Genomic DNA, 21,406 nt, shown 5'->3' on the forward strand with positions numbered 1-21,406 from the left:
TTTTGCTAAGAGTTGGGCCATTTCTGTGAAGATTTAGAAGTAACAAGAGAAATGAGGTGGATTCCATCTGCCTCAGGAGCTAAACCAGGCTGCTGACATTAGCTGACTAGAGCTGAAAATGATTTTTTTCTCTAGGATAGAGAACAAAAGCATTTCACTGTGTTTTTAAAAAATTATGTGCTTTGATAAATAAATGCATTTTCGGGTGGAGGAGTTAGCTATTAAAATGCAGGGAGAAACATGAAAGACTTAGATATGGACCAAAAAGATTATTGGGTGTATTGTCTCTAGTGCATCCTTCCAGACTAATATCTGAGTATTTCACAATTCTATAAGTTGTAGAATAAGTGTTAGTAATTAAAATCATTTTTGTTCATAGAATTACCAATTATTTATTTGATGGAACTGCCCCATGAATATTGACCAGTTTTGATGATTTTGCATTTTGTAAATTTTTCTCAGCATTCCAGACGTCTTATATATGTGTGTTAATGATTCTCCTTGGAACAGGTTGCAATATTTTACTGATTGTCTCAATTAATGAAAAATAGAATTTCTGATATGTGTTCATTTTATAGCTATATGAGAGGCATGATTAACATGCCCTCTTTTAAAAGTTATCTTTTGATCGTCCACAGAGAAGGGGTCATGCAAGGACACAGAGAGAGGCAGCCTACTGCAAGTCAAAGAGAGGCTCCAATCCTCTGGAACACACATCTTATAAAGGTCTCTATTGTGCTAGCCACCTGTTACTCACCAAATCAATGGCTAAATACCATATACTTGAGGTGGCATTGATCTGGTCTAATGAAAATACCACATTTGGCACTGTGCCTGAGACTGGGGTTATACTTGATTGAGCATGTGATGGTCTGCAGTGACTCTTCCTAATCCATCCAGTTTCTCCAGGAATCAGATTGGTTAAACAAACAAGGATAAAGAGAAGGATAGATAAAATGTGGCAATAATCTATTCCCATTTAGTATGTCTACAGGGAGGGTTAATTTTAGACTTCCATTGGCTTTCCTTATTTTGCAGACAAAGGATGTAATATGGAGTTTGGTCAGCTGCCAAATAGGTCATAATATTTATTTGAGGACTGGGTAACTGACCACTGGGCAGGTCCATGGATACTATGAATTTCTGTAAACTAGATATTGGTCACGACATTTATTATCTGGCTCCCATAGTACCCAAATCTAGCATGGGAGCCAAGATGACTCAGGTCTTTGGCATCAATGACAACTCAAGCCCTATGTCCAACAGTCCTCAAAATATCTAGGCATTCCCTTCTTTCAGGTGCATAGTTACCTTAGTAAATAACCATAAGTGCTTGTGGGGAAGATCTAGGAGAATTATTACTGTGTATACTTGCCATTATTGCAATGCTCTTCCTCCTACAGTCCCAGCCACTTCTCTTGTCAATAGTTCTGGGTCTAAAAACTGGCTTAGGTTTCAACATTGGACAAGGGATAGCAGCTTTTTATTGGGGCAACTGCCCTCAGACTCCTGGCAACCCATATATATTTTTTTTCCTTCTACTAGTATAATCTGAGAAGTACAACTTGGGTCATTGCCATCATTTCTATCCATGTTTCTAGGAGCCTTGCTAGTAGCAAGTTTCTCCAACTCCTGGAATCCTTACTAGGGAGTTAAACTCTGTATCTTGGGGAGTACTTTCAAGTAAAAAATTCTTCTCTATTCAGGCCTCTTTCTTGAAGCATCCTCAGGATCTCCTCCAGCTCCTTTTTTTTTTAAAATATATATATATTTTATTGACTTTTTACAGAGAGTAAGGGAGAGGGATAGAGAGTTAGAAACATCGATGAGAGAGAAACATCGATCAGCTGCCTCCTGCACACCTCCCACTGGGGATGTGCCTGCAACCAAGGTACATGCCCTTGACCGGAATCGAACCTGGGACCTTTCAGTCCACAGGTCGACGCTCTATCCACTGAGCCAAACCGGTTAGGGCTCTCCAGCTCCTATCAGTACATGCTGACTCTTACCTCATGGCTCCTTTAGAGTACAGTCCCTATCCTCCCTTCGCAGGTCTAGCAGGTCCCCAGCTGAGACATGGAGGATCCTGACTGGTGCACATGTCGTCTTGCACAAGAGAAGCCTCTTTAAAGTCTGCCATCATGGATGGAAGAGGATGGGGAGTCAAATCTTTGGGGCAGGGGATCCAACCAGATGTTGTATTTGATGTGTCAGGTTTTCCCAATTAAGGGATCTAACCTTGCATAATAGACCTGCCTCAGTTGGGTGTTTAACTATCTTTGAAATTCTGCTACTCTATTCAGTCCTGGGCTTGGTCCTCACATTCTCCTTCCTATTCTAGGAGATGAGAGCTTCTTTGTATGCAATCAGAGGCCCTCTGTTTCCACATCTGGCTTTCAATTGCCTGATACTTGTCCTCAGCTGTTCATTATTCTTCTGTCGGCATTGACATCAACAGCACTGAGCAATAGCCACCAATCTCATTGTTCTATAGCTATGCTCTCCTCTTTAAATCTCAAATGCCTGATACATTGTAAGTACGTGTCTTCCTCTACTACACCATCCCAATTCATCACCAATGAGGACTTGAACAATTGGAAGGAAGGGAAGGGAGGTGGTTGGCTCAAGAGAGAGGACTCCTGTGAAAAGCAGTCAATTAGGGAGTTAATTTGTTGTTACTATTTAGTTTTCAAAAAATCCTAAGAGCTGTCTTCCCTGGAGGGGCAGAGGACAAATTCCCAGAAAGCAGCAATCAGTGGGACCCAGCTTGCTGAGGAAACTGACTGTGTGTGTCTGTGTTTTGTGTATGTGTGTGTGTGTGTGTGTGTGGGGGGGGGGGGGGTTTTCTTGAAAATGGTTGTATTCTGATCTTGACCAAACATAGCTTTCAAAAGAAGCAATAATTCACAAGCCACTTTCTAGTTTTGACTGCCAAGTAGGTAAAAATCCCTTTTGGCCCGTTTCTCTTTAAGGAGAGTGAATGTGGGCTAGAGTAGCCGGAACTCAGTACTAATCCTAGGTTCAGTAATTACTGCAGCATCCAAGGCCAGTCAACACTGGTTTTCTTTTCTATAAATGGAACTAACGCTGCACAATGTACTCTGACGTGAGAACTGCCTTGCCTATGGTAGGCAATGAGAGTAAGCTGTGACTACTCTGCCCTGGAGGGACCTGCTCTTGTGAGATAGAACAGAAAGTCCACAGGATGAAGAAGCATCAGCTAATTATCAGGGGGGAGGATCAGAATAGTTTCCACACAGGATCAAAGTGAGGAGATTGACCAGTAAGCCAGTGAGCAAGCATCCTTAAAGGGCACAGCCTCTATAGCAATCAAAAAAGCCAATTACCCCCCTACATTTACTTGGCAGCTCACCTGATATAGGCTCTAGAAATTACTTTCAGTTGAACAAATATTTATTAAGCCCCTATTACTATATGCTCAAATATTTTTAGCAAATATGATTTTTGTGACTTCCTGATGACAACAAAGCACATTTGGAAAAAAAAGTCTCTTCTTCCCTGAATTATACTACTACTAGAGTTCCAGACTAGTAGAGATTGGGGCATTGCCACATAAGGAAACAAGGGTATGTCTTCATGGACACAATAATTGGCAGCAGGGCATACACCCTACTCAGCAAATCTTTTGACCAGGGCTTAAAGTTTTTGAGGCCCTGGCTGGGTAGCTCAGTTGGTTAGAGTGCCATCCCACTATACCAAGATTGTGGATTTGATCCCCAGTCAGGGCACATACAAGAATCAACCAATGAAGTGGAACAACAAATCAATGTTTCTCTCTCTGCCTTCCTCTCTCTTAAATAAATAAATAAATAAATCTATGGAAGTACAGAAAAATGTCTAAATTTAAGAGTTGACAGGAATAATCTTTGGTGAACTGATATTTCTGATCTATCTTTGATACTTCCTCAAAGGGATACAAAAGCCCTGATTAACTGAATTTTTTAATTTTACTGACTGATCTAGTCAGAAGGCAGTGTTTAAGAAGCCACAAATAAGCAAATTTCTGTTTACTTCACACAATCTATACTAATTTTTAAATTTAATGAAGTGGCAAAGAATTTGGGAGTTAATATTAATACCCTTCTTCTGGATTCTCTTATTACCTGCTTGTTTCTCTTGAGTTAGTTGGTTTTCTCCTTACCTTATAAACTTATCATAACAAAGTAGAAAAGCATAGTAAATCTACTACCAAAAATCATATATTAACATTGGTTGTTCTATGAACTTATGCAGAAAAGCAGCCACGGGGCTGCCGTAGTTGGAGCAAGGCAAAACGATATATCATTCTCATTGTCACTCAGCTATCCAGTCAATATAAATATGTTAATATTTGGGGGAAAACTTTGTTTTATAAAGGTAAACAATAGTTGAACTTTGATGCTAATGTATTGCTTAGTTATATAATTTAAATGTTTCCTATGTGGGAAGCTGTTCCTAGTTGTTAAAAAAGAAGTGTATCCATTCAGATAAGACATATCTAACAAGTAAATTATAAGATGAATTGTAAGTACAGTTTTTTGGCACTAGAAAGTTCTGAAGAAATGAATCTTGACAGATGTAATAGTTTTATTTTTAAAAGGAATTAAAAAAACAGAATAATATCTATCTGGGAAGTGGTGAAGAGGAGTCTCTAACTTGAGATAGAAAGTTCAGCTTACCCTAGTAACAAGACAGTCTGGCTTTTTTGGCATGTGGTTTTAGATAAGTTGTTTAGAAATAATTTTATCAACTTTCCCTGCTTGTCTCCATAAAACTATGATGATAGGAATCCAATAAACACATACTAAATTAATTTTTAAAAATTCAAAATGCCTTAATTCCTTAGGACATGATGAGAAACTAGAAAAAGAAGTAAATCAGAAAGTATAAAATTAAGTCATTATTATTCTCATAAACTTAAATGATCTAATCAAAATTGTCCATATGAAGGCAAAGGTCACTAAACACAGTCCAAGGATTCTGGATATATCTAAGATAGATAAATGGAGAGTGGCCTCTGCAAATAATCTGGGATTGTATTCTCAGCCGGTCTAGGTCTTTATTCATCTACAAATTGAGATGCCTTGTTAATCCACATATGCAAGATGCTTAGTTTGAAAAATGTAAAACACTATGCACACAAATGTTGAGCATGTATTATTATCATCAGATTGTAGAAAGGGGTATTAAGCATCCAGTGATTCATATACATTCACAATTTATCTTGAATTTAATCTGAAAACTCCACATAAGCACATTCTGGTTTAGCCTACACAGAAATATAGTAATAGAGCTTGTGGTATAAAAGGCTTTTATGCTTTAGTCAATAAAATATTTTTCTTTTTGCATTTTGAGTATATTCATCTTAGGGTTAGTTAATTTCAGAATTTTTCCTAGACAGATATAAAAACTGATAAGTAATCCAGGAATTATATAGAAAGTTCTATGTTCCCACACAGGGCATAGATATATAGTGATAATAGGTGTCCAGCTCTCCAACATACAATTGAACATATTATTTCACCTAATACTTCAGATTCTTTGAATGAACCCCATTAGTTTAATGTCACACTTCATATATAACCTAAAGAAAAAAGTTCATTTACGATTATTAAGAGTCAAAATGTTTGAGCTAAACCCTTTTACAAGTTAGTCCAAAGAGGAATCATGTTCAGGAATCCAAGAAACTCAGAGAGAAAAACACAATCACACAAACCATTCGCCAGTGACAAACGAGTCAGAAAACTGTTGGAAAACAGAGAGAGCTTGTAATAATGAAAAAAAGGGACAGAGTTTTGTAACCAATCACTTATTTTCTTTTAAAAACACATAACCACAATAACTTTTTGCTTTATACAACCATCTAGAAACTATAAAACAGTACCACATTGTGCATTTTACCTACTTATCAAGAAGGGAACTCCACACTTCATAAGAATTCTATCCATTTAAGAAGGAAAAAGGAGACAGCTAATACCATAGTCACAGATACAACATGAGTCCAAGCAAGCATCAATTCTTTGACGTCACCTTTTCCATTTACCAGAGTGGAGAGAGTAAGAAAGAAAGGGAGAAAAAAAGGAAAGCACCACCCACAGAGGACTAATCACATTTCATAGTTACTTTTGACAACTATAGCTCAGGGTTTTATAGAATAGCATCATTTGACCAACACAATGTGGTAGGGTGTGAAAGGAAACATGAGTAGAGCGAGCGGATTTGAAAAAAAACATACATTTCATCCTATTCCCCTCCTAAATACTCTTCATTGACACAAACTTCTATGCTAATCTGGAAAATAGCAAGAAATTAATCTTCACAATGTGATAAAGTTTGAGTTCTGCTCTTTTTTGCAAATGTGAGTGGCTCACAATTTTACAGTTCAAAAGAATAACAATGTCATGATCAATTACTCTTTCTAGATTCCCCACAATCTTTCTGATTATTCTCACCATGCTGGTGTTGCTATACAACAATCAGGGAAGTATGGGTAAGGACTTCAGAGATTATGATAAAGGGATAGTGAGATGGAATCTTGCTCTTTCTTAGAAGTCTACATCTTTCTGTTTGTAAGTCTTCCCTCTGATTGGTGGTGGTTCAGAGGAAAGGGCATAGGAAGAACTAAGATAATATGGTAGAAGTTTAATCGAGTAACTGGTTTGAAGGTATACAGATGAGATTGTGTAATTAGCAGACACACTAAATCCAAGGCAAACAGTTGGTTATTTGATTGTCCTTAGGTTCAATGGCACCATTAAAAAAAAAAAAAGTCAAACCCCGCTCCCGCGCCCCAAACCTGAAGGTGGCTTTAATAAAATAAACCGAAGGTCTGCTACAAGGAAACATACATTAGATGAAAATTGCTATAATGATTCTCCTCAAGGAAACTCTCATCTTGTCCCTCTCCCTACCTCTTTCCTGGTTTTAAATAAGCCAATACATCCTGGAAGGTTGTTTTTAAGGGGCAACTCAATATCAAGAATTTTGCCAATTCATACAAGAAAGTCATTATGAGCCATACCAATCAGCAGGCTCCTCTCCATTCCCAGGCAAAATTCTCACAGAGCTTATATTAGCTCTTCCAAATCTAACGAGATACTTTTTTCATATTTGTTGGATGGAATGTGGTTTTGTGCTGGTAAAATTATTAGTGTTGTAGCACAGATCAGCACAAATTTCTTATGCTCTAATATAATCAACTCTATCCTATATTACCACTGTGCTCTGACATTGTTTAGATTGAAATTCAATGCAGACACTTAGATTTTAAAATTTACTATCAAGACTGATGCCTCAAATGCAGACATGTATGCTTAATTTATAAAATCTCACCTAAACTCTCCTTCAGTTAATTATCACAAGCAAAAAACAAAATTTAGATGCATCATAAAAAGAAAATGAACTAAGCTGATAAATTGGATTTATTCTTTACCTAACTTTTCCCCAAAGTTCTACCAAAACTTTTATTGTCTTAACCTAGTGACTATAGATCTTATGTGTAATGATATTGGCTTTTTTATTAGATTTGAGAAAAGCATGATTTTGTAGTTGAGAAAGCCAGAAATTCAACATGATTATTTCTGAAATCTGAGCAGCTATCTTAATTTAAAAAATTTTAATGTTATATAGCAAGAAAGGCAAATATTATGCAAATGATAAAAAAACAGTAATTTGAAATTTGTTTACCAAATAAAGTGCAATAATTCCAGAGAATTCTAAGTTTTTGAATAAAATAATGCCATGGATAGAATTATTTTCTAAATTATTTTCCTTAGCCTAAGACATTTTTCTAGTCATTGCTTGAAAAATGACATTTGGGCATGAAGAACTATTTCTTGAATAATGCAAAGTAATGGACAAAGATGACAGGAAAATAAAGGCAGGTCTCTGGCAGCAACATAACCACTGAGAGGAGAGACAGCACCATCTCTGTGCCATGGAGTTCACCTACCTTCCTAACCGCCCTGCATCTGCTTCCAAGTTCCAATATCTTCTTGCTCTTTTCTGCTATCTCCACAATTATTTGATTTCTCTTCAACTATGTCTGTTAATCTGATGCCTGCAGGACTCAGTAATAAATTACTTTCTTCTTTTACCTGGTAAGAAAGGATGAACTTTCTCTAGTGATCATGAATGTACTTCAGTCAAACCATGGTGGATTTTACCTCTAGTAAAATCTCAGTTAATTTCTTAGAACTCTCATGTTGAGAATATTGGGAAGTCATAGATCCTAGGGGCTGAGTCCCATTTTCCTTCTTTAAGGGTCCATATAGGTTACTGCTGAGGTGACTGGCGTTCTCCTCACATCACTGCTTTTGAATCTGAAGTTAAACAGCTTTCTTAAGGAGAAAAATGGCAGATGCTGGAAAAGAAAGTTGCACATGGGTTTTCAACTTCTTTCCAATCTTAAAAATAACCATTTTAACCTAATTAATGACTTAACCTTTGATTATTTTGTTGTCGCACTGTATGATATGAAATCAATTACTCCATTTTAATGATATAGGCAGCCTTAAAGGTGCATATTTGTGCATAGAAAATAAGCCACTTTTGTCTTCTACTTTCTCTATACACATCAATGCTTTCCGTACTATCACAAAATAAAAAATGAATTTCATTCTTTTATTTATACTTCCTTTACAGTCCTTTGGGGAGTATTTTAACTAATATCATAAATTGCATACTTTCCAAATAAAATAAAACTAGAATTTCTAAACCTAAAATCAGATGAAAGTTTACCTTTGGTTAGATTGCTGTTCCTTTCATATGACTCTGTAATATTCATTTCCTAAGAGTCCTACTGAGAGTTTCAGTGCACAGGAGTCTCCATTAAAATTTTAGGTTGCACAGAGCATTCCCAACTGCTAGAACATATAAAACTTAGGAGGAAAAAAATACACTGTCTTTTTTGGAGAAAAAAATTGAAATGTATATTCTGTCTCCCAAACTGCTTCCTCTTGATAAGGAAAAGCCCTCTTTTCTCTTTACAGCTTTAGGAGAAACATAAAGCTGTGCGTATGTTTAAATATACATTTAAGCATCTGTCATGGTAAGCTGAAAGTTATATAAGCCTTATCATTTTTGAATAGACTATGCTAATAGGACAAATACACCAGAAAAGGAATACATTCTAACATTATATTATCTATGAATAAATAATACTGATTAGGGCCTAAAATCATAATAGTTGAATAAACACCAAATTGGCCATAGGACACACTGAGGAGTTCATATGCCAGAAGTCACCTGTAAGATTTTATGTGTGTCATTATACAGAGAATGGAGTTGATCATTCAAATTGCTAATAGAGAATGGAGTTGATAATTCAAATTGCTCTGGATACACATTAGTACCACCAATTTTATTTGTACAAGAAATGACTGGTCCACTGGACTTATCTATATAATGCAGTATTAATTACTGCTATTTCTTGACAGACCAGTGATATTTCCCCCATACTTTTAAAGTACAAAAACAATAGTTAGGAAAAAATAATGCAACCTTTAATCTATTATGGGGCACTAACTCGTTATCACTGATTACCATAAATGATTCAATTTATTTAAACTAAAAAAAAAATCAGTAATTAAACTTTTCTTCTTCAGTTTTGGGACAAGAAATATGCTTGGCAAAACACACACACAAAAAAGCAATAAAAACCACAAAGCTGTATGATTTTTCAGAAGAAAAAAGTATTTTGATTCAGAAAGGGAACATTTTCAGAATCAAGATGGAAGAAAGTACTTTAAAAAGAAACTATTGTCAGTTAATTGATAGAATTTTGCTAGTAAGAATAACATTAATATAATCTTTGAAATTATGACAGGGATGAGTGAAGACTTGTGATGCATGGGAGAAGAGCTGATGATAAAAGGGGTATATCAAGGGGCAGTAAACATGTTTTTTAGACTAAGTAAGCAAGAATAGCTGCCCTTCCACTCATTTGTTCTTTTGTCTAAAATTAGGCTGAAAACAACATAAGTAATTTAATTTCACAAATCCAATGATGTTGAATCTTCACCTGGATCTGGAAAGACAGGAGGATTAAAAAACATTTTACTTTTCCTGGTATTTATGTTAATTGTGTTAGATAATGAAATGCTATATTTAATGCTAACCACATTCAAGAGTAAAATCCTTTATAGTTTTGGGCTTATTTGGGTTAAGTTTAGGAACATAGGAAAGAAATTAGACAAAGTGCAAATGGACATTGTGAACAGACCACGACAGTCTGAATTGTCTAGTAATATACTTTTTGTGTATGACCAAGCTTAGACCCTCAAAATTTTACAAGTGAGTTTTCTATCAAGGAGGGCAGACAACCCAATGTTCATCCTTTAAAACTGCTGGGAGAAATGGCTGCCAAGGTCTGTTTTATCAGCATAATGTGAAAGAGGAAGGATAATTTGTTCTATGCTCTCAAAAATATGGTCTCCCCAAGACAGACTTACTTTGATCACATTCAGGCTAATGGAAGTGAGCCCAGAAGCAAAGCTATCCAATGAGGGTGTAGAGACCCTGAAATAGCTTTGTCTTCTAATTCAGAGTTAGTAAAGGCTATACAAGGCTATCCTTCAATTACCTTACATGCTGAAGCTTAATTAGGCATAACTTTAGTTGTTATGGTTGGAATATGGGCAAATGTATTCCACATCTGCTCTTTAAAGAAAAAAAAAAAGGTATCAGACCTCTTAAATTTTAACTGGTTGTGTGAAAGTGTGTGGATGTTTTGTTATGAGAGACATGCTCAGAATTCTAAAGCAGCAGCGACTTAAGAAAATCAGTAATGAAGCTTTGGCTTAAAATTAAAAAGAAAGAAAAGAAAGTCAAACGGGTGCAAGTTATCTCATGAAAGAGGTATTGTGGACTAAACCCTCATAAATGCTGTCCCACATTAGTTTCCCCCGTCTTCTTTCACTGTTATCACCTTCATTGCACAGGAGTTAGATCATTCTTTTATGATTAAGTTTCATAAATAATGAGAAAACTATATGTAACAAATACATCATATTTCCCACCCACCCAGCAACCCTCCCCAAAATAAGAAAAGTTACATCAAATTAAAAAGTAGCTTCATGAATGAAGGTACTGCTCTAAGTTGCACTTTCCCTGCAAGTGCGGCCAGTGCTTTTGCGCTGGGTATGAAGGAAAGGAAAAAATTCTCCACATAAACTGACGAAAAATTTAAAAACGAATGTCCGGTTTCAACCAGTCAAAACCGGGCCAAGCAGAAGCCAAGGTAACTCAGTACCGTCCCATCACAGGGTCCTTGCAGTGCCTGTTCTTCATCCTGATAGGTATCTGTGTCCTTGTGATTGTAAACAACCCATTTGATACTATGTTTTTGTTCCTTAAAATGTCCTCTGATTGGCAAAATGAAGTAAATATTTGTTTTAAAAGTAGAAAATGAAAATTAACCCAGAATAAAAGAAAAGAAACACAGTGAGCTTGTTTGGAGTCCATAGGATCCGATCTGGAAGAGCTCAGAAAATGTGTTATGTATCTTCTCCTGTTTTCGGCTGGAAAGGTACTAGAGGTTGCGTTGGTCGAGGAAAGAATTGTAGAGTAGGAAAACCAAGGATGTTCATCTAGACTTCAGAGGATTCAAGTGTTAGCTTCATCATCTGTGTCTTCTATCAGTACCTTAGTGTCACGAGTCTTGGTTCTAGTGGAAATAAGGGGAAAAAGAAGACTTAGTCCATTACTAAAATACAAACACATCCACAGTATCAGATCCACTTCCAAAATACCACCATTGAGAATAGATCCTTAACAGGCACTATCTACTGTACCTGAGAGACTATTCCTGAAGTTTTATCTTCAATTGCAGGTATTATTGGAAAAATACTAGGAAACTAGATTGCAACCAGAGGAAGGTAATAAGAACAATGGCAGGTCATGTGCAACAGAGAGTAGTATTCTGTAATAAGAAGATCTGAGTTTGATTTTATTATGTATCTCTTTAACCTCTTAGAGTGCCAATTTTCATCTGTAAAGAAGTAATAATAACGCATGTTACCCATACTACTACTCTCAACCTCATAGAGATAATGTGAATATCAAGTAAGAAAATGGATATAAAAAGCACCAGTAAAGCATTCAACAAATATTAAGAATTATGATGAGGATGGCAGAAATAATACTATTTGAGGTATTCATGAAAAACCAGGAGAGTTAGCCTGCAGAAGACAAAACCTAAAGAGAGGCATGACAGTTGTTTTCAGTTGACAAATGATCCTAATTGGGCTCTCTCAGATAACAGTCTCTTTGGAAAAGAAACACAGTGAGCTTGTTTGGAGTCCATAGGATCTGATTTGGAAGAGCTCAGAAAATGTGTTATTGGCTGGAATGTTACTAGAGGTTGCGTTGGTCGAGGAAAGAATTGTAGAGTAGGAAAACCAAGGATGTTCATCTAGACTTCAGAGGATTCAAGTGTTAGCTTCATCATCTGTGTCTTCTATCAATACCTTAAGTTTTGTTGTTAAAGGTTACACGAGTCACAAAGCACTCAAATTCAGATCTTATTTTAGATTCACTGCTCTCTCCTTCAACAGAACCTACTCCATTGTTCTAAAAATCTTCCTCTGGTTGCAATCTAGTATTCCAGTATTTTCCCATGAACACCTGAAGTTGAACATAATCTATTGCCAAAGAGCTTCCTTTATTTTTGAGACAGAAATAGTGTATGTTTAGATTGCCCTCTGCTGGCAACTAACAAGGATTAGATTTTCAAATTTAGGAGCTCAATGAGATAATCCCTACAGCATTGTCTTCCAGTCCTTTGTGGCATTTATCTAGGAGACCCACCAACCCCTATACCTCCTTCTCCTGCTTCTTCAAAACTCTGCTTCCTTGATCATGCTTTGTTTTGAAGTTCTTCCTACTGACCCTGACCATTCCTTTTCTGCCCTTTTCACTTATTTTTTTCTCTTGCCTGCATTTGTTCCCTAAGACTCAGTTCTTTGCTCTATTCTTTTCTCTACATTTTTCTCTTCAGAGAGTTTTCAAATTCTATCTAAAACTTGGGCAATTTCTACTCTGCTCCCCACTATTTATAGGTTATCACTACAAACTCCTATATTTATTTATTTTTGCTGCCTTTTAAAACATCTCCTGCCCTAGCCAGTTTGGCTCAGTGAATAGAACGTTGGCCTGTGGACTGAAGGGTCCCAGGTTCGATTCTGGTCAAGGGAACATGCCCGACTTGTGGGCTCAATCTTTCCCTCTCCCTTCCTCTCTGAAATCAATAAAAAAATATTTTTGAAAAATATATATTGCAGTGACATTAAAACTTATGAAAATATTACTTTCAGAGTGTCATTCTTCTTTGAAAAAATTCTATGACTCCTTCCTGCCTATATGATCAAGCTTGCACTTTTCAGCCTTTTGCAATCATATTTCATTTATTCAGTTATAATTTCTTACTATAGTTCTAGTCACATGGTTTTTTCCTCCCCCTCATTTCCAGCCTTATGTCTTTACTGTGTCTCCCTATTCAAACACTCCCTTATCCTTTAGAAAATTGATTATGCTCAACTTTAAGTCCCCTCTTTCATTCCAATCCATTGCAATATGTACTACCTCTAAATTTCAAACGTAGCCACATTATATCCTACATTTATTGTTATTTTTAACAACACACTGATAAAATATACTATTGTATATACTACTGTAGGAAAATAAAATAGCTTATATTTATTAAGCTCTTTCTGTGAGGAAACTGGTCAAAATTCCATATCACAACAAATTTAATCCACTCAGCCACCCTATGAGGGGGGACCATATCATTCCCAATTTACAAATAAGCGTTAATATAGATAAATTCAGTAATTTGGCCAAGGTTACATAGATGGCAAGTGGCAGAGCCAGGATTCCTAGTTTGTAACTTGAAAATTATTTGTACACAAAACATACTGAAGAGTCATAAATTATTCTCCAACAAATTTTCTCCCGTGTAATTTTAACACCAAATTAGTGGGCATTAATGTATTAATGCCATTTTATTCTATGTGCTCATTAAGACATGCTATAGGTTAGATCCTATGAAATTGTTGTGATTGCTGTTTTTTGCAGGTAAAAATGGTTGAATGCCAGCAATTTCACTTGATTCACCCTGATAACTTATTAATTTAAATATTATCCAGTGCTTAAAACCTGAAGGAAATTCGTCTCACAGAAGTGGAATCCATACGTACTGAGAAGCGAGGCGAGGCCGGCGCAGGGATATGCTCTGGCTGTTCTTCCACGACCGGTTCTTCTGGCGGTTTCGTACTCCATCATCCTGGTCCATCATCTGCTCTAGAAGTGTCTGATCATCTGCATTCAGAGGGGCCACAGAGATGTCCCGCACAGCACGGAATTCACCACAATTATTCAGATGTTCATTCTCCAGGCGGAAGAAGTTCCACACAAATCGCCTTAGCAAAATAGAGTAGGCAAATTAAAATGTAAACACACTACTATAACCTGTAAACCTTCCAGTTTATCAAGTGTCTATTCATAGAAGCAAAAAACAAGGAACTACGGGCTAGAACATTAAAATAAAATAGAAAAAGATGTCATGATAAGGGGGGTAGGAGAGTAAGAATGAAATAGGCAAAGGGAAGGGACATGGAATCCAGTTTCAGAGTACTCATTCTTGCACTTTATTGAACATATATTTATTGGGTGCCTACAACATGACAGGAAAAGGCAGTGAACGTGACAGACTAAGCTTCTGCCCTTAGGGGGTGTGACTTCTAGTGGCAGAGACATCATAATCGGCTAATGGTAAGTGCGCTAAAGAAACTAAAGCTGGCAAGGAGATAGAGCATGCTTCTCTGAAGAGATGGCATCTAGCAGAAACTGGAATGATGCAAGCAAGCAAGACAGGAAAATCCTGAAGAAAAGTGTCCTAGACAGAGGAAATGGAAAGTATAAGGCTCCAAGTTAGAAAGGCCTTTGATGTGCTGAAACAGAAGGTGGTCAGCGAGGCTGGAGTGGAACAGGGAGGGTAAAATGGCAGGAGATGAAATTGGCAAGGTAGAAAAGGGCCTGACCCACAGAGGGTCTTATATATCATAGTAAAGAGTTTAGATTTTAAGGGTAATAGAAAAGGAGAGTTCTGAGCAGAAGAATGATGTGATTTGTGTTTTAAAAAAAAAAAGATCATTCTATTTGTTACACTGTGAACAGATTAGAGAGAGGTAAGAACAGCTGAAGGAAGACCAGTTAGAAGCTACTGCAGTAGTCCAGGAGAGATGGAGACTTGGACTAAAGCGATGAGAAGCAGGCACTAGGATTTATGAAGATGGAGCTACAAAACTTACTGGGATGTGAGTGGTTTCATTTTTTTGGTCTCAGGAAATGGTAACACCATTTATAAGAGATCCAGATTGTTCCTATTAGGCTAGAACAGCAGTCACAAACCTTTTGGACCTCAGAGACCACCAGTAGCCCGTGGATCACCGATTGGCGACTGCTGGGCTAGAGCCATTAGGTGTCCAAGGGTGAAATTCAGTACCTGGGTGGACATAAGTCTGCAGTTCAAGGGAGAGTCAGGGCTGGAGATAACAAAAGGAGAGTATTTCCTTTTGGAAATACTTAGGAATGGGCTTAGGAATAATATAAGTGGAGGAGAGACAAGGGCAGAGGATTAAACCCTGGAGCACTCCAGCATTTACAATTTAGGAAGGGGAAGAACCAGTAAAGGAGTTGAGAGGGAATAGCTAGTGAGACAGAAGAGTGTATTTTCTGAGAAATCAAGTGAAGAAAGTACTTTGCTGAGATGTAAAGTAAGTAGAGTACTGACCATCTCTCCTGGACTTTTGGATTTAGCAAAGTAGAAAGGCCACATGTTCCAGGAGCATAGATTCTGGGAGACGGCCTAGATTCTAATCATGGCTCCACCACTTCCTAGGCATAATGCTTGCATGAGTTATTTAACCTATGCTTCAATGTCGCCAGTAAAATGGACAGTAACAATACTTACTTCATAAAATTATTGTGAGGATTCAGTAAGTTAACATATGTAAAGGGCTTGGAACAGTGCCAGGTACATAATATGCAATACTTAAGTGCTTGCTATTATTATAGACTAGAGGCCTAGTGCACAAAATCATGCATGGGTGGGGTCCCTTGGCCTGGCCGGCAATTGAAGCCTATCGGGGGCTGGTCGGCTGGGGGGAGGGACCCTGGGAGGTTGGCCGGCCAGCAGGGACAGGATGGGCCACAGGAGGTTGGCTGTGGGAGCACACTGATCACCAGGGAGCAGCTCCTGCATTGAGCATCTTCCCCCTGGTGGTCAGTGCACATCATAGTGACTGGTCGACAGGTGGTTCTGGTCATTCCGTTGTAACAGAACGACCTGTTGACCAGTCACGATGATGTGCTTAGGCTTTTATATATATTGATTATTTTCAAAAGTGATTCAGTATGAGAATTGGGGGGAAAAGAATTGAGTTGAATTAAAGGGCGTCTAGGGGAGGAGTGAAAGAAACAGCAAGCACAGACATCTCTTATTTTGATCTAAAGGAGAGCAAGTTGGAGGAGGAAAGTAGATTCAAAGGAGGTTTTCTGCTTTTGCTTTAAATGGTCGATAGAACAATCTGATTGTATTAAGCAAAAAATCTTTAAAAAAAATAAAATAGTCAAGAATGAAAAAGTGAGCTTTTTTTTTAACTAAAAAATTTAATTTATAAAGCCGCATACATGAAAGAGAAAGAAGTGGGTGGGGGAGATCTTGGTAGTGATGAACACCTAGACATTTGGGAAGGTGAAGAAATGCTGACAAATGGTTTAGAGAAAGCACTGACAGCAGCAAATACACTATTTCCAGATTCAATCTTTATCTTTCAGGTTTACCTTTGTTTCTAGGTTCTATCTTATTTTATCAGGCCATCCTGACTCAGAGGAATATTATATACCTGGTCTGAAAATACCTTTATTTCACCTCCATTTATGAAAGGTATTTTCACTGGGTAGAGTTCTAGATAGGCAGTATTTTCTTTCAGCATACTTGACTGTATTTGTATATAGTCTGCTGTAGGAGTTGAGATTCATTCCCCCAGTCCCCCATATGGATCTAGTTGACTCGATATCACTATTACAAAACCTGTTTTTTCCCACTGTTATTTAGCCACCTTTATCATAAATTAGGTAGTGTCAATCCATGTGTGGATGTTCCTGGGACTTTCTATTCTGTTCCAGTGGACACTGTCTATTCTTTCACCAACACCAGACATTGTCTCAATTACTGTAACTATATAATAAGTCTTGATGTTTGAGAGTATAAGTCCTTTAACTTCATTCTTTTCAGGATGTTCTTGGATATTCTTGATTCTTAGTATTTCCATATAAATTATAGAACTGGCTTTTCAATTTTCACACACATACATCTTTCATTACACTTATTCCTAGATATTTTATATATTCTGATGCTATTCAAAGTGGTATGGTTTTTAAATTTTTCATTTTCTAGTTGTTTGTGACCGTTTTTATAGAACACCACTAATTTACATTTATATCAACCTTGTATTCAGGGACACCGCTATATTAATTTTAATAGCATATTTATACATTCTTTTGAATTTTCTACATATGCAATCATGTCACTGGTAAATAATTATAGTTATATTTTTCCCTTTCTAATCCTTATACCTCTCAGCCTCATTGCACTAGCTATATACTTATATGTATAATGTTAAATGGTGACAATAGGCATACTCATTTCTGATCTCAAGGGAGAGCTTACAGTGTTTTACCATTAAATATGATTTTGTTTGTTTTTTATAATCTGTTTTTTTCATAAACAGGTATTGACTTATTTCAATGACACTTTCTACATATATTGAGGGTTTTCCCTCTTTACTCTGTTAGTGTGGTGTTACACAGACTGATTTTTAAATGTTAAATGATTCTAAATATTAAGTCTTACATTCTTAGAATGAACCTAACTTGGTTGTGATGTATTATCCTTTGTATATATTGTTGGATTCATTAGGTAATATTCAGGATTTCTGAATCTCTGTATATGAGATAGATTGGTCTTTCTTGAAATGTCCTTGTAGGTTTAGATATCAAAGTCATGATGGCTGCATAAAGTGAACTTGGAAGTGCTCCTTTTATTGCCTCTTTTCCCTGGAAGAATTTCCTGTAAAACTGATAATATTTCCTACTCATATATTTGGAAGAATTCACTGGGCCTGTAGTTTTCTTTGTGGGGAAGATTTTAATATGAATTTAATTTCTGTAATAGATATAAGCCTATCTAATTTTCTATTTCTTTTTAAATTGGTTTTGGTAAATTGTGCTTTTTGAGGAATTTGTCTATTTCATTTATATTTTAAAGTCCATTGGTATAAAATTACTCAATATCGTTTTGTGCTTTTAAAAAAATCTTTAGTATTTTTTTTAAAAATATATTTTATTGATTTTTTACAGAGAGGAAGGGAGAGAGATAGAGAGTTAGAAACATCGATGGGAGAGAAACATCGATCAGCTGCCTCTTGCACATCTCCCACTGGGGATGTGCCCGCAACCCAGGTACATGCCCTTGACCGGAATCGAAAATTTGTCTATTTCATTTATATTTTAAAGTCCATTGGTATAAAATTACTCAATATCGTTTTGTGCTTTAAAAAAAATCTTTAGTATTTTTGACATTTATAATTTGTGCTTGCTTTTTTTTTGCTTGATCAGTCACGTTTAGACACTTTGTCAATTTTATTAGTCTTTTTTTATTGATTAGAGAGGAAGGGAGCAGGAGAGATAGAAACATCAATGATGAGAGTGAATCATTGATTGGCTGCCTCCTGCACGCCCTCTACTGGAGATTGAGCCCACAATCTGGGCATGTGCCCTTGAACGGCATCGAACCTGGGACCCCCTTCAGTATGCAGGCCAATGCTCTATCCACTGAGCCAAACCAGTTCTTTTTAAAGAACTCTGGCTTTGTTAATTTTTTTCTATTGAATGTTTATTTTCTACTTTTTATACTTCCTTCTACTTTCTTTTGGGTTTGATTTTCTGTTTTTAAATTTTTCTAAGTTTTTGAGCTGTATGCTTTTCTAATATATACATTTAAGGCTACACATGAGCTTCTAAGCATGGCTTTAGCTGTAGTCCACATTTTCTTTTGTCATATTTTCAACTTCATTCTGTTCAAGATATTTTTCTAAATTTCCACTGCAATTTCCACTTTGACCCATTAAACATGTACTGCTTAATTTCTAAATATTTGGGAATTTTCAATTATCTTTTGTGACTTTACTCCTTTAAAATTTCCTTTATGCCCCAGCATATGGTTAATTTTGTTAAATGTTCTACATGCATGTAAAATAATGTATATTTAGTATTTGTTATATGCAGTGTTCTGCATATGTCAATTAGGTCAAGTTGGTTAACTGACTACTTGTTTATTACTGAGAAAAGTATGTTAAAATCTTCCTCTACAATGATAAATTCACCTATTTCTACTTTTTAAAAATGTCATATTTTTAAGCTATGTTTTTAGGCATATACACATTTGAACTGGCTATCTATATCACAACTGAATCTCAAATCTCTAATTCGGCAAATTTCTTTAATGCAAAATTGGCTTTGGTGCTCTGCTTATACTGGGGTGCCTGTTTTCACTTAGATTTGGGGCTGTCTTGTTAGATCATTGATGTTTTCAGGAAGATTTAAAATATTATCCAGCATGTTTTGTTTCCAATGAGAAAATTGGGCTGAATAACCAAGACTGACAAATTGCAAAAAATGATTCTCAAAGGATTTTCATTTTAATTTCTAAGACTTTTTACTTCCCAAATGTTACTCATGACTCTTCCAATAGAGCCCAATTCTAAAAAAGCTTGTATGTCATCATCAGTAGTTATTTAACTTTGTAAAAATTAATCTTAGTCCTATAGAATTTTCCAACTTGGAGGCTGATAACATTGAGAAAATTTGTAAAATTTAAGCTTTTCAAGTATAAGTTTTAATAAATGTTAATTCGGACATCTCTTACGTACAAAGAATCCTTGATAAACTTTTCAGTAGTTTGCTTACCGGAATACCTCAAGGGGAGCAAAGACAGTAGCTATGATGTCCCCAATATGAGGCAATGTAGTCATGGAGGTAACTGAGAGTTGAATAGTCCAAGCAAAGCGCAGTATCACATCCTCTATGATGGCACAGTAGTAATAGGCCTGAGAAATAATAAGCAAATTGAGTATACCTACCATCATGTTTCTCACAAATAAGCACACCTATCACATACACCTTACCAACAAGCACAGGTTCAGGAAGAAAAAGAGTTTTATTCTATTTTATATTTTTTAAAAGATTTCACAAATTTAATTTCTTTTCTTAAAGGGTGCAATATCCAAAATGAAATTTAACTGAATTTCAGTAATCATTTAACAAATATATTTTCATTCCCATATTGTATACCAGGCTCTCTTCTGGACCCCAGGAATAGAAGCCAGATGAGATCCTCAATCTGAATGAGATGACATTCTAATATGTACTTGATATGCTAATGACACAATAGCTATTCGAAAAGATTTAAATTTGTTAACTGTGCTATTTGCACTTTCTTATTATTTATTTTTTTTAAAATTGATTTTAGAGAAAAGAAGGGAGGGAGAGGGAGAGACAGAGAAACATCTATGAGAGAAACCGGCCGGTTGTCTCCTCCTACAGGGGCCCACAATCTGGGTATGTGCCCTGACTGGGACTCAAACCTGCCAATTTTTGGTGTATGGGATGATGCTCCAACCAACCAAGTCACACCAGCCAGGGTATGCACTTCATTTTCAAATTGCTTTACCCTATATTTGAAAAAGATGAAAGTAGGCTTGGATTTCACAAACATGGCTGAAGTTAAATAATGTTCCATTTTTACATGAGGAAAACAGCACTCGACTAACCAACTGTACTAGTACCCAGTAATAAGGAGTCCAGTTTTAGCTACAGAAGTCTGTACACACTGCCAAAAGACCAGAACCATAATTCATGGATTCACTCATTATTACTACCTGAATAATTAGCTCTTTAAATAACAAAGTGCTTCCTGGGACTGGGTGTGGTGCTCAATATTATTCACTGTTAATCCCTAGGAACTGATTTTAAGGTTCAGAGCCATGTTCTTAATTTTTAAATGAAGCTCCACCGGTCTCCACAAATAGTTTCTTCCCTTTTCAAGTAGAATGAATAAATCCAAAATTTACCGTTTTAAAATTGAAAGAGATGTGGCAAATTTGCAAATTATTATGTAGAAAAGCATATATTTTATTTTCTAGGGTCATGAATATATGTAATAATAAACTGATTGAAAGATTCTATTCACTAATTTTATTACATAGAAACCAGTAAGTTATAACTATTTAAAAGGAGGAATGGATTAACATTTACATAAAGAGACAAACAGTTCATCTATGCAATC

The 21,406-nt window shown here is 36.3% G+C and overlaps 1 protein-coding gene across 2 annotated transcripts in view; it reads right to left on the reverse strand.

Moving 5' to 3' along the window:
* Window positions 1-5,039: 5,039 nt before the first annotated feature.
* Window positions 5,040-21,406, reverse strand: part of XPR1 (xenotropic and polytropic retrovirus receptor 1) — a 112,544-nt gene continuing 96,177 nt past the window's right edge. The window contains exons 14-16 of one of the 2 annotated variants that reach the window (XM_014528348.1): window positions 20,029-20,168; window positions 14,196-14,417; window positions 5,040-11,665 (exon numbers count right to left, since the gene is read on the reverse strand). In XM_014528348.1, the coding sequence (XP_014383834.1) occupies window positions 11,605-11,665; window positions 14,196-14,417; window positions 20,029-20,168 (423 nt within the window). In that variant the 3' untranslated portion in view covers window positions 5,040-11,604. The remainder of the gene's footprint in view (window positions 11,666-14,195; window positions 14,418-20,028; window positions 20,169-21,406) is intronic. The other variant, XM_005880229.2, reaches the window with a different exon arrangement.

The sequence above is a fragment of the Myotis brandtii genome, unplaced genomic scaffold (genome assembly GCF_000412655.1).
Source record: "Myotis brandtii unplaced genomic scaffold, ASM41265v1 scaffold630, whole genome shotgun sequence".
NCBI classification, from domain to species: Eukaryota; Metazoa; Chordata; class Mammalia; order Chiroptera; family Vespertilionidae; genus Myotis; species Myotis brandtii.